The sequence below is a fragment of the Cygnus atratus genome, chromosome 20, assembly GCF_013377495.2.
Source record: "Cygnus atratus isolate AKBS03 ecotype Queensland, Australia chromosome 20, CAtr_DNAZoo_HiC_assembly, whole genome shotgun sequence".
Classification (NCBI taxonomy): domain Eukaryota; kingdom Metazoa; phylum Chordata; class Aves; order Anseriformes; family Anatidae; genus Cygnus; species Cygnus atratus.
This window is the reverse complement of record NC_066381.1, coordinates 5,873,764-5,888,823: the sequence shown is the minus strand read 5'-3', so window position 1 is coordinate 5,888,823 and position 15,060 is coordinate 5,873,764. Positions and strand designations below refer to the sequence as shown.

Here is a 15,060-nt window from a genome sequence, read left to right as displayed (position 1 = left end):
CCGTTAGCTCTGGTTTACACTGAAGCACAGGGGCTGTGCTATCTCAAACCGAGCGCTTTCCTTTCTGCAAGCTGGGCCAAGTTACCTAGGGTAGCATTTGAAAAATATGTCTGGCATTGCTGTCTGCCTCTTCCAGAAATCATTTTCCATCTTCTTGCCTGTCCTTACTGCTGTAAAATCAGAACTGAGACCAAGAAAAGCCCTAGCTGAACAACGATATGCCACCTAAGCTAGTTGTGGCAGAAAAACCAAGCATGTACACTTAATTCAGGTGAAGAGGTGACATCACTATCTAACACCAACAGTCAGAAGATGGACATCTCCACCTCCCCAGCTCACAATTTTCTTTCCTTGCAGACTGCCTAGTATCCTGCTTAGTATCTGCACAGGCCTTAGCTGACTAGAATTCCTCATTCCTAGCAGCCATCGCTCAGCATCCTGGGGTTCAGCGCTGAGTAACGTGGGGCCCTGCTGCTTGAAAGAAGGTAGTCTTTGCATATTATCATATCTCAATCTTCTACTTAATTAAAACATCATAATCAGTGGTGCCTGATATTTGTCCCTCCACCTTTCTGATATTCTCACGTGTCACCAAGCCTTTCACTGCCCTGCGATAAGCTGGCCTGCTGTCAGCTTGCTAACTGAATCAGACCCAGCGTGACTGACAGATCGCTGCACATGCAGATACCTCTTCAGCAAACAAATACTACAAATAAATGTGCTGTAAAATTAAAATCCATCAGGTGGCATTTCCTTCCTCCCTGGCCTCTGGGAGACTTGTTTCTGTCCTGCTTTATTCGTAAGGAAGTTCTTAGGGGACGTGTTTGGAATGGGAAGCGCTGCCCTGGTTCAGGGTCAGTCCCAATGTGGCTGTGCGCTGCAGCACCGCCCTGCTGCCTGCCCTCAGGTGCCGCCGGGTGACCAGCGCTCCCCGACAGCTTCAGCACCTCCCACTTCAGCAAGCCACTATGGGAAAAAATAAATAAATAAATAAAAAGGAGAGCGAATAAATAAATGACAGACACAGAGCCACCCACCGCCCGGGCAGCCCCGGCCCCCCCGGGGCACTGCCCACAACCAAAATGGCGGCGGCGGCGCCGGGCGGCGCGGCGGGGCTCTGCCGCCTGCTCTTACCGCTGCTGGCGGCGGTAACGGCGGTCGGGGGGTCCCGGGGAGCGGCGGGAGGCATGCTGTACCCCCGGGAGAGCCCCTCTCGAGAGCTGAAGGAGCTCGGCGGCGTCTGGAGCTTCCGCGCCGACTTCTCGCCGGGCAGGGCCGCCGGCTTCGAGCAGCGCTGGTACCGCCGGCCGCTGAGGGAGGTATAGCGGGGGCGTGAGGGGGGTGGGTGGGGAGCTCCTTATCCCCTTATCCCCGGGCACCGTCGCCCCGTTTTGCTGCGATTTTCTGCTTCTCCTCCCCTTGCGGGGGTGCTGGGTGCCGGGTGCTCCACACACGAGGAGCTCTCACACAGCGCTCCCCTGCGCCCTGCGGAGCCAAACCGCCTGAAACGTGCCCGGTCAGGGAGCCCTTCAGCCCCTGTCCCAGACGGAGGAGTCACGCTGGGACTTCGGTCTGTTGTTAAATTCGCCCCTGTCCCGCTCCGATGGAAGTTTGGGATGAAATTCACCTCCTTCCCACTCTGCTCGGTGGAAGTCTGGGATGAAATTCACCCCCTTCCCACTCTGATGGAAGTTGTGGGTTCTGTGCGTGCAAATGTTTGGGTTCTTCTTTAGCCCTTTGGCTGCTTTTTTTGCCTAATTCTGGAAGGAGAGGGGAGACATGACCCTGTGCTGGTAGAAGTCTGGTGAAAAGACACAGCCAGAGGAGAGGGGTCCTGCACAACACCCCCACTAACAGGGCTGAGGGGTGTACACCTACCCTACTTTAGGGTCAGAGAATCTCCTTGAAGGAGATGCACATTATGGCCATCCCAGCCAGGGGTTATCCTGCATCAGATGCTACAAAATCCACCTCACCATCCAAGTTTTTTTATTCCTGCTAGGATTTTCTGATGTCTACTAAGGGGGTGTGTTTTTCTGCAGTGCCAGTGCAGTTCGGTGCTGAGTCAGCCCCGCACATGATGCTCGTCCCTGGGCAACCAGACCTTCCTCGTTCCACTCATCGTGGAAAAGCTCGTTTAGGAAAGGGGAAGCTCCCCAGCTGCGTGCTGCTGCAGTGCTCGTTTCTGCAACATCACGAGCACAGCAGGTGCTAAAAATGAACAGCTCTGTTGTGTAATAGAATCTGGTTACCAAAAAGTTAAATGCATTACAACACTATGCTGCCTGCCTGTAATCCTTATGTTAATAATAAGCAAGTGAATTATCACTATGGTAATTCTAAGGAATCTATGTTGCTTTTAGGGAGTGAGAAAGGCTGAGAACAGCCTAAGTATGTTCAAACAGTCTCCATAGTCCTTCCCTGGGGACACTGTCCCAAAACATCCCCAGCTTCTGCCACCATTCTGCCACAGCTCATAGCCCGATGAGCAGCACCCTGCACCAGTGAGCTGGTGCCACAATGCCTGCACTGCGGAGCAAAGGCTAGAGCTGTGCAAGAGAAACTACATTTTGTCAGGCTGAACATCCACCTGGGCATTTCCCCCCTACCCTTCTGATAGTGCCAAAGCTATTAATGAAAGCATTTCCCTGTTACAAACCAGGAGGGGAAAAGATAGGAGCAGCTTCATCCTGTAGGAACGGGGCGTAGTATGAAGTGGGACTTGTATAGGACCTGTGACAGATCACGTTAGTTTCTAAACAGGTTTTTCCAGATATTTCCACTTGCAAAAGGCATTTTGTTTTCTGAGGCTGTCAGGTTGGATGGCCAGGACAGTAGAATTTCTTTTTTTAAATGATTTGTTCTCCCCCTTTTCTGTACAATTCCTGCCAGACTGGTCCTGTGATTGACATGCCCGTGCCTGCCAGCTTCAATGATATCACTCAGGACCCCAACTTGGAGAACTACATCGGCTGGGTTTGGTATGAGAAGGAGGTGCTGCTTCCTCAGCGCTGGCTTCAGGATGACCTCAGGGTGGTGCTCCGGTTTGGGAGCGCCCATTACTACTCCGTTGTGGTACGTTGCACGAGTAATTGTGCATGTGTTTCCGAGATCGTGTTGAGCTAAAATCCGTCCCATGGCTTGTTTAGTGAACAGGCTTCTGCCAAGGCTTTTATATCAGTTTGTGATTTTCTTAACTCTTGATTATCTTCTGCCATCCAAGAAGTTGGCTGTGCTTCCCAGCTCTCTCTTCTCTGATCTTCCAGTGACAGGTCTAGTAACTAAAGCATTTCCTTGCTGCAGGCCTGGAAGGGACAAAATGCCGATTTTCCCAAAACAGAGTCTCTCAGTGACTCTTGCAGACTTAGCTCCCAGTAAAGAAGGGATGCTAGATTGAGCTTGCAAGGAATAAGAGCCCAGAAGAAGGTCCGTTAACTACTAGGAATCCAACTGTCTGTCGCTGTACTCCTTCCCTTCTCACTGCTAAACTTGCCACAAAAACCTAACCTGACCGCTCAGGCTCATGGCTGTCTTCTGTTGCAGTGGGTCAATGGAGTGCAGGTTGTGGAGCATGAAGGTGGCCACCTTCCTTTTGAAGCAGATATAAGCAGCATCATCCAGGGCAGCCCGCAGATTCCCTGCCGCATCACTGTTGCACTGAATAACACACTGACACCCCACACTCTGCCTCCGGGGTCAATTGAGTACATGAATGACCGAACAAGGTGAGTTGTTAAAGTGCTGCGTTGCAGAGGTTAACTCAGGGATGAGAGAATGGGAATTTATTCAGCTGCTGGTTCTAAGGCCCTCCACACAACCTACAAAAGAATGGGTTGTACGTAGACCAAAACTCATCAGTCAAGCAGTGAGAAGTTTAAGCTTCAGTGTTATGAGATTTACACTGAACTACTCCATCTGTTTTATACACAGGGAACTGAGATTAAGTGATTTGCCAAGCTGAATCAATGGCAGATTTGAGAAGCTTCAATTCAGCTGGAAGTGCAAGTACCTGCTATCCTGAAGGATCAAACCTATTCAGTGCAGTAGATGTTTGTTAACTGGTAATCCCCTTCAGCATAGCATCAGTAACAGTACTAAAATACAGATCCAGCCTGTTGTAAAGACTATTTTACTAGCACTTTGCTAGCATCCATATGCTGCCTTCAGTTCTTGTGTAATGAAACATAATGCGGCCATTTTTCCTGTCTTGCTCACTCAGGTATCCCAAGAACTATTTTGTACAGAACATCAGGTTTGATTTCTTTAATTATGCTGGAATCCATCGCCCGGTTGTGCTTTACACCACTCCTTCTGTCTACATAGATGATATTACTGTGACAACTACTTCATCAGAGAGTGTTGGTAGGTTCAGAACAATTACAGCAGCTACCTCAGGCTCCAAATGGAGATGCCAAGGGCAGTAGAGAAAATATCCTGCAAGCATCAATTGAATATCTTTCATAGTGGCTTTCTTTTTAACCTCAGCTGGTCTATGGCACAGCTCAGCAGTTTCAAGAATATAAAAATTTCAAAAGCAGTAAGAAAGAACAAGTACTTGCAAGACATTACCTTTAAAATGAAGGGACAATCAGTTGTTTCTAGAAGTTGAATTTCTTGGTAGGGGCAGTCTTCCTGCCACTTAAAGCACGATTATCTCTAAGTAACAAAACTGTGATACACAAATCTTCCTGGAAACTTCCAGACCTCAAGACAGACATGTCATGCTTCTTACAATTTGTGCTACTCTGTTGTTGTTCTGCATCTCCCTGGCTTTTTAATGCTGCTGTACGTGAAAGCCTTCCAGTGTTTTACGCATGTATTTTTCCTTTCATGCCAGTCTCTGATTGTCTTTTGTTGTCCTCTGAACTAGCAAAGCTGCAATATCAGGTATCAGTAGTTGGCAGCACGCTCTATTCCTTGTCCCTGAGTTTACGTGACCAAGAGGGAAGAGTGGTTGCTACAGGCGATGGACCAGCTGGAGAGTTAAAAGTCCCAAATCCAAATCTTTGGTGGCCTTATCTGATGCATGAGAACCCTGGATACCGCTACTTTTTAGAGGTAACAATGCCATCTCTTCCCTTCTGCCTGCATTTCCTCCCACTGTATAATAGCATTAAGGAACTGCCACATGGCCCGTCTTCCTTACTCTTCTGGATCCTGTTTACATCACAAGAATGGCATTGCTAATCGTGCTGTAATCAAATCAACCTTTGCCAGCTTCCTTGATGCCGAATGGAAAGGTCAGTCAGTGAGAAGAGGGGGGTATGCCACACTCAGATGCTTGCCTCTCACATGGATGGCCTGATCCACCTCCTGCAAAATGACTGTTTGAAACAATATAGGGGAGGAGATACCATATAAACTGAGAGGCTGCTGACCTCTTTCACATGCTTTCCTTTGCAATGAGCTTTCTTCCCACTCTGCCAGACAAGAGTTCAACAGAAAGAGCCTGGCAGACACTGTGCGAGTCCAGGGGAAGTAGTGACGTTGAGATGCACAAATGAGGGCAGATGAGCTGCTGTGAGTTTCCAGAGGCTCAGAATCATTTCTTTTGTGAGCAGACATTTCACTCATTGCCTGGTATCAAGGTGCAGAGGAGAAGAGGCATACTGCTGCCTTGTCAGGGCAATGAAACAGCTGGATGAGTACGGGAAAAAGAAGCTTTTGGGGAAAATGTGCCCTAGAAGGGTCATCCAGGCCTCATTCTTCATCCTTCAGTTTCCTCAGCTTGGATTTCTCTTTTCTGTTTAGTCAGATCTTGCTTCCTTCCTGAAGAGCTACACAGGGATCACAAAAGGTAGATGAAGCAGTGGTGAGGAACAGGCAGCGAGGAAGGGTGGGGGAGTGGATGGGAGGTCAAGATAGCCTCTACATGTCAGGGGTAGGAGAGAGGATCCTTGTGAAGCCCAGCACTTCATGCGTGTCTTTGTCTTGGGACTCCAGGTGAAAATGCAGGCGCAGGCAAATGAGGCACTGCTGGAGGACATATACACGCTCCCGGTTGGCATCCGCACTGTCCATGTCACCAGCACGCAGTTCCTCATCAACGGCAAGCCCTTCTACTTCCACGGGGTCAACAAGCACGAGGATGCGGATGTAAGTGCGCGGCACCCACCCGGTCACCTAATGGCACCATGCTCAGTGCTGCCAAGGCAATGCCTACTCTCACCTCCCCTCTCTGCCCAAAGGGGCTGATTCCTCACACTCTTCTCCCAGGCTGGGAGCTGCTGGGGGTAAGGATCTGTGCTGCCTTTATTATTTTTAATAATAAGGGACACCATGCCCAGACCTGCCACAGTCATAACGCCCTTCTCAGGGTGCACAGCGAGCCCAGGCTGTGTTGGCAGAGGATCTAAACGACCTCCTGGCCACCACTACCAGTCAGAAATAGCAACTTCATTGGTTTCCCTCCCCAAGAAATGAGAGGGGGCAAAGTCTCCTGCAGGAAGGTTTGCGCCGCGGGGCTGCGAGGCGCGGCCCGGCCACAGGGAGGCCCCACAGCCCCTCCGGAGGCTCCGTCCCTGCCCGTGCCGCTCACCTCAGGGCCAGCCCAGCCCTGAACCTGCTCCTTCAGGGCTTCTCCTCACTACCCGGAGCCTTTCAGCCCCGCCCTGCCTCATGGAGAACCCCTGTGGAGGGAGAGGGTGGCCTGGCAGGGCGCCTCCCAAAATGGCAGGTGGCTGCAGTGCAGGTTCTCACTTGAGGCTGCTTCTCCAAGCACCCTGGGTCTTGGTGGCTGTGCATGGGGTTGTGCTCAGAAACAAATACTGTGTGGAGAGGTCTTGGGGGATGCTAGAGGCAGTGCGTGGGGCTGGAAATGCTCTGGGAGCAAACAGGAAGGAGGGCTGCCCAGCGGAGGTGTGAGGAGAAGCAGGGAGAAGCCATTCCTGTCTTCCCCCTCAGATCCGTGGCAAAGGCCTCGACTGGGCCCTGATCGTGAAGGACTTCAACCTGCTCCGCTGGCTAGGGGCAAACTCCTTCCGCACCAGCCACTACCCCTATGCTGAGGAGATCATGGACCTGTGCGATGCCTATGGCATCGTGGTGATCGACGAGTGCCCGGGAGTGGGGATTAAAATGCCGTAAGTGCATGAAAGACCCTTCTCCATGTTTCTTTCTTATCCTTATCGCAAGCTTCCCCCTCCTGTCCTGCAACTTGTAACTCCCTGGTAATGAAAGTACTTTGCTCTATTTAGAAATCAGCCCGTTGCATTTTGAAGCTTCCTCCAATGCCACGTGTGACCAGTGAGGTTTGGCAACCAGAGGGCGTTTTGCCACATGGGCATTGCGTTGTCAGATCTGGCTTGATTAACGAGTCCAAATCATGGCCCTGAACTGTGCAGCAGGCTTTGGGGAAATAGGGCAGAAGCTGTATTTGGTTTCGAGGCTCAACTGTGCTCACACATCCCCGAGTTATCAGACAGACAGGCAAACAGGATGGCTTTCATATCCTCACCTGGCCTTGTTTCCTTTTCAGTGAGAGCTTTGGGAACAAGTCACTGCAGCATCATCTTGTTGTGATGGAGGAGCTGATCCGCAGGGATAAGAACAGGCCATCAGTTGTGATGTGGTCAGTAGCCAACGAGCCGGCATCAGAGCTGTCCCCAGCAGCTTACTACTTCAAGTAAGTGCTTGCACACAGGGCTGAGGCTTGAACCTTGGCAAGTAATACACCTTCATGCTTTGGGATGGTACAGAGAAGTAATAAAGAAAAGGCCAGCAGTTTTTAGGAACCCTGAGACTGTACTGACAGATACGAACTAAAAGCGTAACTGCTGCATACGTTGAACCGACGTCCAGAACCAAATAATGGTCTCAACCTGTTGTTTCTGAATCAGTAAACCTCTGCAAAATTACCAGAAGTCCATTTGGTCTGAGCATCTCTTCTGAGTTAAGGGTCAAGCAAAAGCAGGCCTGATGGGAATGGGTCATTCCTTAGTCCTACCTAAGGAAGACAAATGCTAAATTCTCTAAGTCTGAGAATTACAGTAAAGTTATAAAATATCTGGCTTTTAATTCTGTAGATGAATTTCTTTAGCTAGTGCTAGTTATTTGTTCTGCAGGTGTTAGTGACACCCCACTTCGAAGTCACTGCTTTGAGTACCTACAGACTCCTTGGTTTTATCTTTAAAAAGATTTAAGCTTTGGATAGTCAAGAGTAATTTCTGTAATTGGGTAGCAGACTGTCATTGGTAGCTCTAGGCTCATTAAGAGAGAGCTGTGAATTTTTGTTCCTCAGAATGGTCCAGCACCCTCCTGCAATGCAGAGGTAGCAACAGAGTTTGACCTTCCCATTCTTTGTCTCATATAGGTTTTCCTAACAGCAGCCGACCTGCTTTGCCTGCTGTGGCATAGGGCTAGGGCCTAGTGTTTTTTGGAGAAACATCCCCAGAATTGTTCTGAAGCTTCCCATCACCCTTCTCACGTTTTTTTGGTCCCTTTTCCAACATTCAAGCTCCTGGCCCCAACAGACAAGTTAACTTGCCTGTGTTTGGTTTACTTCCACTCTGCTCATTTTCACGGGGGATAACACTAACTTTGTGACAGATAAAGGCCTCTGCCATATTTATACTCTACAGGACTGGCTAGAATTGCAGGCACATTGTAGCAGCTAATCATTCAGTGTCCTGCACTATTTACTTAAAAATACTCTGCCTACTAAATTGAAAGAAGCTCCCTATGTCTGAGGTGGGTAAAAAAGACAGGGAGCTTGGGAAGGTGAGGTTGTGCTTGGCCACATTGCTTCTCCATGCTGTTGTTGAACTCTTGTTTTATTGTTTACAAACAGGACATTGATAGCTCACACTAAAGCTCTTGATCCCACCAGACCTGTAACCTTTGTGTCCGATACCAACTATGCTGTTGATCATGGTGTAAGTTAATTTTTAGCATTTTTAATTCATACCTTACATTTCTTATCAGTTGCTTTATGGTCCTTTCCCTCACCTTGCCAAATGCTCTAATGATATTTAAGGAAAGGCAGAAGAAAACTTACATTTTAGTTTCTAGTATAAAGCACCATACACCATCATTGTAGGCAGCCAAAAAGTCTGTAAGAGAAAAGAGGAGTTATCTTGAGTCAAGTGCACAGGACCAGACCCCTGGGTTCTGGTAACATGGTGATACTTTGCTATTCCTGTGATCATGTCTGTTAATGCTCAGGCTTTCCATTTGCGCAATTAGACCAAAGCTTAAACCTCTTAAAATGCTAACAGCCTTTGTGGGAGTCTGAAGAAGGAAACTTTGCCTTAATTCCTGCTTTAAATTGCTCTAGCTCATCTTTGGCAGATGTCTGTTAATGTTGAATAATCTAAAAGCTCTTCCAGCCCAAGTTCAGCTTCATAATTGAAACCCTGGCGCTGTGTAATTAGATGAAAGGTACTTTCCTTGGCTGCCTGTGCTTCAAGCTGGCTGTAGCATGAATGAAGCATCTGTAGCACACACAAATTGGTCTCAGGGGTAGTTCCTATGTCACTTTTGATTTTTCAAAGTGGTTTTAATACTTTGTGTCACTAGTGTACAATAAACACTGTTAGCAGGTGAGTTTGTAGGTTAGGTAGATGTGATACTACCATCTGTCCCTGCTACAGGTTAGAGAATCATAGAAATATTTGAAGCTCTCCACCAGTTAGCTGGAATGACCTTCTGTACCTGAGGTCTTTGCCTCCCCATCCCAGGAAAAGATCCTGGGGGCCTTACTTTGGAAGGATCCTGCTCCTGGATACCACTGTTACATCAGGCACGCACACGGACTATCTCAGCCCCACCACCAGGTTCTGACAAGCGTGAGGAAACATAGAAAAACAAAACCAAAGAATAGATCTCATACACTGCTGTGATATTAGAATTTTTTCTTTTATTACAAAACATGTTAAGAGAACATTGAACAAGTTACATACAACATCACTTTATCTTTAGGGGGCTTTGTGCCCTTTTATCATACTGCCCACATGGTAGAAATGGCATATAACTTGCAGAATGCTTTTTTTTTTTTTAGTATTGCACCATTGATGCACAAATTTAGTTGCTAGTCAAAGTAATTGACTAATAACTTGACCATCACATTCCAATATTCGGTGTGTCTACAAGTACCAGCAAGCCAGAGACATCTTCAAGACTCTAAAACTTCTAACAAACCTAAGGATGAAATGGGTTGTTCTCGTTCAACTCTTTGCTGTGACTCAAGTCTGCAAGGTTGCCAAAATACACCATTGCCTTGTTAAATTTCTTTTTTCCCCCTTCTGGGAAACATGTCATGTTGGGAGGGTCTCAAGGATAGGACAGAAGGCATTATTCTACAGGTAACAAAACTGAATTCTATGAAACCAAGAAGATTTAGTTTATGAATGAAGACTGCTTACACTGAGCTCCGTGACAAACCACTCCCACCTTATTTCTTGTAGGCTCCTTACGTGGATGTAATTTGTGTAAATAGCTACTTCTCCTGGTATCACGACCCAGGCCATCTGGAAGTTATTCCACTGCAACTCACAGCACAGTTTGAGAACTGGTATAAAACCTACCAAAAACCTATTATCCAGAGTGAATATGGAGCTGACTCAGTTCCTGGACTTCACAGCGTAAGTGTTGTAGATGCCTTAGTTGGAAGAATCACTGCTCTTCTTAAAGGGTCTCAGCAAAATCTAATTTGAAAGAATTGGCACCAACGAGCCTGACTACTTAATTTTGAGATGCATTAGATAACAGTCCAAAAGACTCCAGGATTGTAATCCTGCTTCACTGAAATCAATGAGCTTTGCCACTGACTAACAAAGAGGTAAGATTCTATCTAACTTTTTAGTGGTTGGTAAGAAAAAAATACAATCAGTGAACATTTTGCACGGTGCTATTAAGTTCTCATTCACACGAGATAAGAATGCCAGTTTTGACTTCTAGAGCCAAAGCCATTCTCTCCTGAATTTTCTGCTAGGCAACCAGTTTTCAACAGCGCTGACTGCTGGTATTAGCTCCACTCCATGTATGGAACAAGTAACACTCCTCTTTGGGTCCTAAGCTACAGCGTGTTTCCCTTTACAATTAATCATTCTGGCGATCGTGCTATCATTAATTGTCAATTTAAACTTATTCCACGTAAACCTCTAAAAGAGGCATTCAGAAATCCATACTTTGGCATTTGTAGAAAACTCCTAACTGGAAGATAGAACACTGGAGAGTGGACATTCATTTCATGACACCAGCCCACACAGAAGGCGATGCCACTCCCATCCTGATCATAAAGCACCATTACAAAGCAAAACCACAGATTTTCCCCAGCAGTCCCTTACATTTGTATCTGATGCATTTCCCTTTGCAATTTCAGTAATTGCTGATCTTCACTAAATAGCCATTGTAAATGCAGTGGCAATGAAAAGACCAAGCACCTGTAAAGCTTGTCCTCAGGAAGCAGGCCTCCAGTAAAGGGGAAGTGAACAACATGGAGCCTTTGCTGAGATTAACTGTCACCTTCATTCAAGGCCATCTCTTTTTCCTGGCTGTAGGATCCACCTCTTATGTTCAGCGAGGAGTATCAGAAAGCTATGCTGAGAGAGTACCATTCTGTTTTTGACAAAAAGAGGAAAGAGTATGTGATTGGGGAGCTCATCTGGAACTTCGCTGATTTCATGACTAATCAAGGTAAGCTTATATTTATATCCTAGACAATTCTCCATCCTTCCTGCTAGTTTAAGCTGGTTTATGGCACGCAGAAAGAATACTGTGCTGTAGGGTAGGAAAAAGAGATCCTCTGCTTATGAAGACAGAACATAGCTGGTTTCTGTGACAAAGCCCAGCATAACTAGAACCAGGAGGGAAGGTCCTGCCTGTGCTTAATGCATCCTGTCTCTCCATCTCTCCCCAAGATGTTCCACCTGCAAAAATGCTAGCCAGAACACAGGACAGTGCTCTAGGGCAGAATGCAAGGGAAGCTTTTGAGTGAGCAGACAGATTATGTCTCTTTCTTGGCATTCCTCAGTTAGCTTTTAGGGAAGCATCTTGCTTCATATTTCATCTACAACTGCCCTTAATAACAGGGCACCTTAAATAATGTATTATTAACTTGGTATTGAGGTTTAGCAATGGAGGGCCAGATGCCACAATGGTAGACAATGGTCTACCTTGACACTTAATCCACAATTAATTAAAGGTAAGTGCATTTGCCAAGTATGGGGCACTACAGTGCAGACAATCACACAGCAATTAAACTATTACAACTCAGAAGGAGACCTATTAAGGAACCAGTTATGCATATGCCACCTGCAGCAAGTTAGGGTGGTGAACAGTCAGTGTTCATTTCAGGCAGAGAAACACCTTTAAGAATCATTTTTAGAGCACCAACATAGGTATTAAAAAGTTAAGTCATCACAGAAGCAGTCAGAAAAGTAATACAAGTTTCAAATAGGATGATGGAAAGATGTAGACAAGTGTACATATGCAGTTCCAGTCTCTGTGTGTTGAAATCATTTTTTTCTAGTTTCCTATCAAGGCTAAAATAGGCAAAAAGGATATGGACACCACTAAAGGATAGTGCAGCAAAACAATTAGTAGTTGATGTCTTCACCATCAGGTTACAAGGTGGCACTAAGGGCAGAAGGAGCATCTACTGTAAATATAATACTGATCAAGTTATTGGGCATACCTGAATTAACTGTCATCGACTTCCATTTGTAAACACAATGAACTGCACCTCTATTGCTCAGTTTTATCAGTCAATCTTGCCAAGATCATGCAAATTATATTGCCAAGTTCCCCGTTGTACCTTGAACACAACGGTTCCCCGTTGTACAGGAAAAAAGTGCATAGGTCTCTTCCACCTAACCCGATTTAGTACATGCATTGGAACAATTTGCAATGGGAGATACAAGAGCATTTTGTATATACTTTGTTTTGTAACTTCTCTACAGGGACCACACGTGTGTTGGGGAACAAGAAAGGAATATTTACACGCCAGCGACAACCCAAGTCAGCTGCGTTTGTTCTGAGAGAGAGATACTGGAAGATTGCAAATGAATCAAGCTGTCTTCCTCCTGTAATGAAATCACATATCCTCTTTCTATAATGAAATGAGAAGGTATAACAGCTGGGTACTATGCAGAACTTTTTCATTAAATTTCTGTTTAAATAACATTTATGCCCGACACAAGTTTTGCAAGTCTAATGCAATTTCTACTGCACCTGAAGTAGTTACTACGACACAAAGCAGATCAGAAACATCAGTTTTTCTATGCTTAGCCATATCCGTAGGCTTCCTGTTTCCAGGTAGCAAAATGAATATTCAGTTTCAAGGAGCTAAGTTAGAGAGATCCTAACTGAGGTATCTGTTTATAGCAAAAAATAAAAATAAAAACAGAAACCAATGCTGAAGACTTCAAAAATCCAAGCTACTCTAAACGAGCATCACATCCTTCCAATGCGAATGAGGTTTTCCAGTTATCGTCCCCTACCTGTTACTACTCAGATCACAGCATATTGGCCACAGGATTACAGACAATTTATAAAATTTCTCGTATTTAAAGCTGGACAGAACACTTGTGGCTGGCTGAGAGATTCTGAGAGCTAACAGCGCTCAGGAAGGGTGTGAACCTCTCCTGTCAGGCTACCCAACATACTCCGATACAGTATGGAATTCATACTATAGCAGCAAGGTGGAGTATGTTGGATAGGTCGGTACTACATCAACTGACCTTTGTTTAGAACTACTAAATCACAGTATCAATTGCTGCTATTAGATGCAGTTTTACCTTCCAGCATGGAAGAGCTTCCTTCATATTCAATTCTCACTGTGCACTACAGTAACAGCATTCTAGTGGAGAAATTTCATCTACGCCTTCTTGATGCTGGCCTGAAACAGTTGTAAATTGATGTGCACATGCGACTTTACACAGTAATGTCGTGCAGTAACTTCCCTTTCAGGCTGCACGCCAGAGTTAGAGGACTCCAAAGGCCAGGCTTTAGAACTGTAACAGATTGTGCCAGTACTCACAGAAGAGCCCGGGACACTTAGTCTGCAAACTTACTGCAAGCTCTTGGGGTTGTCCCAACAGCAGCATTACCCACAGCAGAACCACAGAAGTGGAGGCTGCCTTCTGAGTTTTGGAAGTTGAGGCAGTTACGTAGTCTCATTATTCCAATTCACTGATAACCATGTGAACCTGCTGCTATGCCTACTTTTTCTGCAATTGGCTCTTCTGTTAGTACCTCACGAAAGTAACTAAAACATCTGCCAATATAAAGAAAATATTTGCTTGTGTTGTGCGGTGGCAGCCAAATTCATTCCTTTAAATGTGATTAGGGACCAACACCACTTTCCATTGCCACATGCAGAGTAACAACATACATGTTTACTGCAGACTTCGAAACAATATTTCTTGACCATCTAAAGAAAAAAGAAAACATACTATCAACATTCCTGATGGTTACTCTTGTGCTAGGTTTACAGATTTTCTAATTAACTAAAAACACAGAATATAAGAGTCTATCCACATTAAAAAGACACTTGCTCAAATGTAACCTGATACAAGAGTGAACAGTATTTAAACCCACTGCCAGTGTTTGAAATCCATTTCAACTTCTCACTTTCTCGACATTTTTTAAACCATTTTCTTCCCCCTTTCAACAGACAGCATGACATTACCAACAGCTGCCACACGAAAATAAAGATTTGACACTGTTAATGCATTACAAACGAGCCCAGATCCTTATGACATACACAGGGCTTGTGGTTGCAGAAGAGAAAGAGATACGTTCATTCAGTCCAGCAAAACATATGCAAAGTTTAATATGCACATGTATGGTAAGCGCACATTTCAGAGTATCAGTTCCTGCTTGCTCTTAACAGCTCAGTGCAATTGTAAACCCAACCCGCCTATCCAACCCTTCCCCAGAAGTTCCCTTCCTCCCTCCCTCCACCCCCTGCCCTACCCACCCCCCCCAAAACCAAGACAATATACAGCAGTTTCCAGATACTTTGTGGTCTTGTCAGAGAGAATTTAAAGCAGGCCTACAGAGCTGAGGAAAGAAGGAACTGATAAAAACAACATACTTAACGTTTTTTGTACGTTGCTT

General features: G+C 45.9%; 1 protein-coding gene across 1 annotated transcript; it reads left to right on the top strand.

Annotated features, from left to right (window-relative positions):
* Nucleotides 1-1,022: 1,022 nt before the first annotated feature.
* Nucleotides 1,023-13,122, top strand: GUSB (glucuronidase beta). Its single transcript, XM_035559275.2, has 12 exons — nt 1,023-1,319; nt 2,893-3,075; nt 3,544-3,725; nt 4,220-4,362; nt 4,871-5,058; nt 5,944-6,096; nt 6,904-7,082; nt 7,478-7,624; nt 8,789-8,873; nt 10,404-10,580; nt 11,499-11,634; nt 12,900-13,122. The coding sequence occupies exons 1-12, from the start codon at nt 1,083-1,085 to the stop codon at nt 13,052-13,054; spliced, it is 1,965 nt and encodes a 654-aa protein (XP_035415168.1). The 5' UTR covers nt 1,023-1,082; the 3' UTR covers nt 13,055-13,122.
* The last annotated feature ends 1,938 nt before the right edge of the window (nt 13,123-15,060 follow it).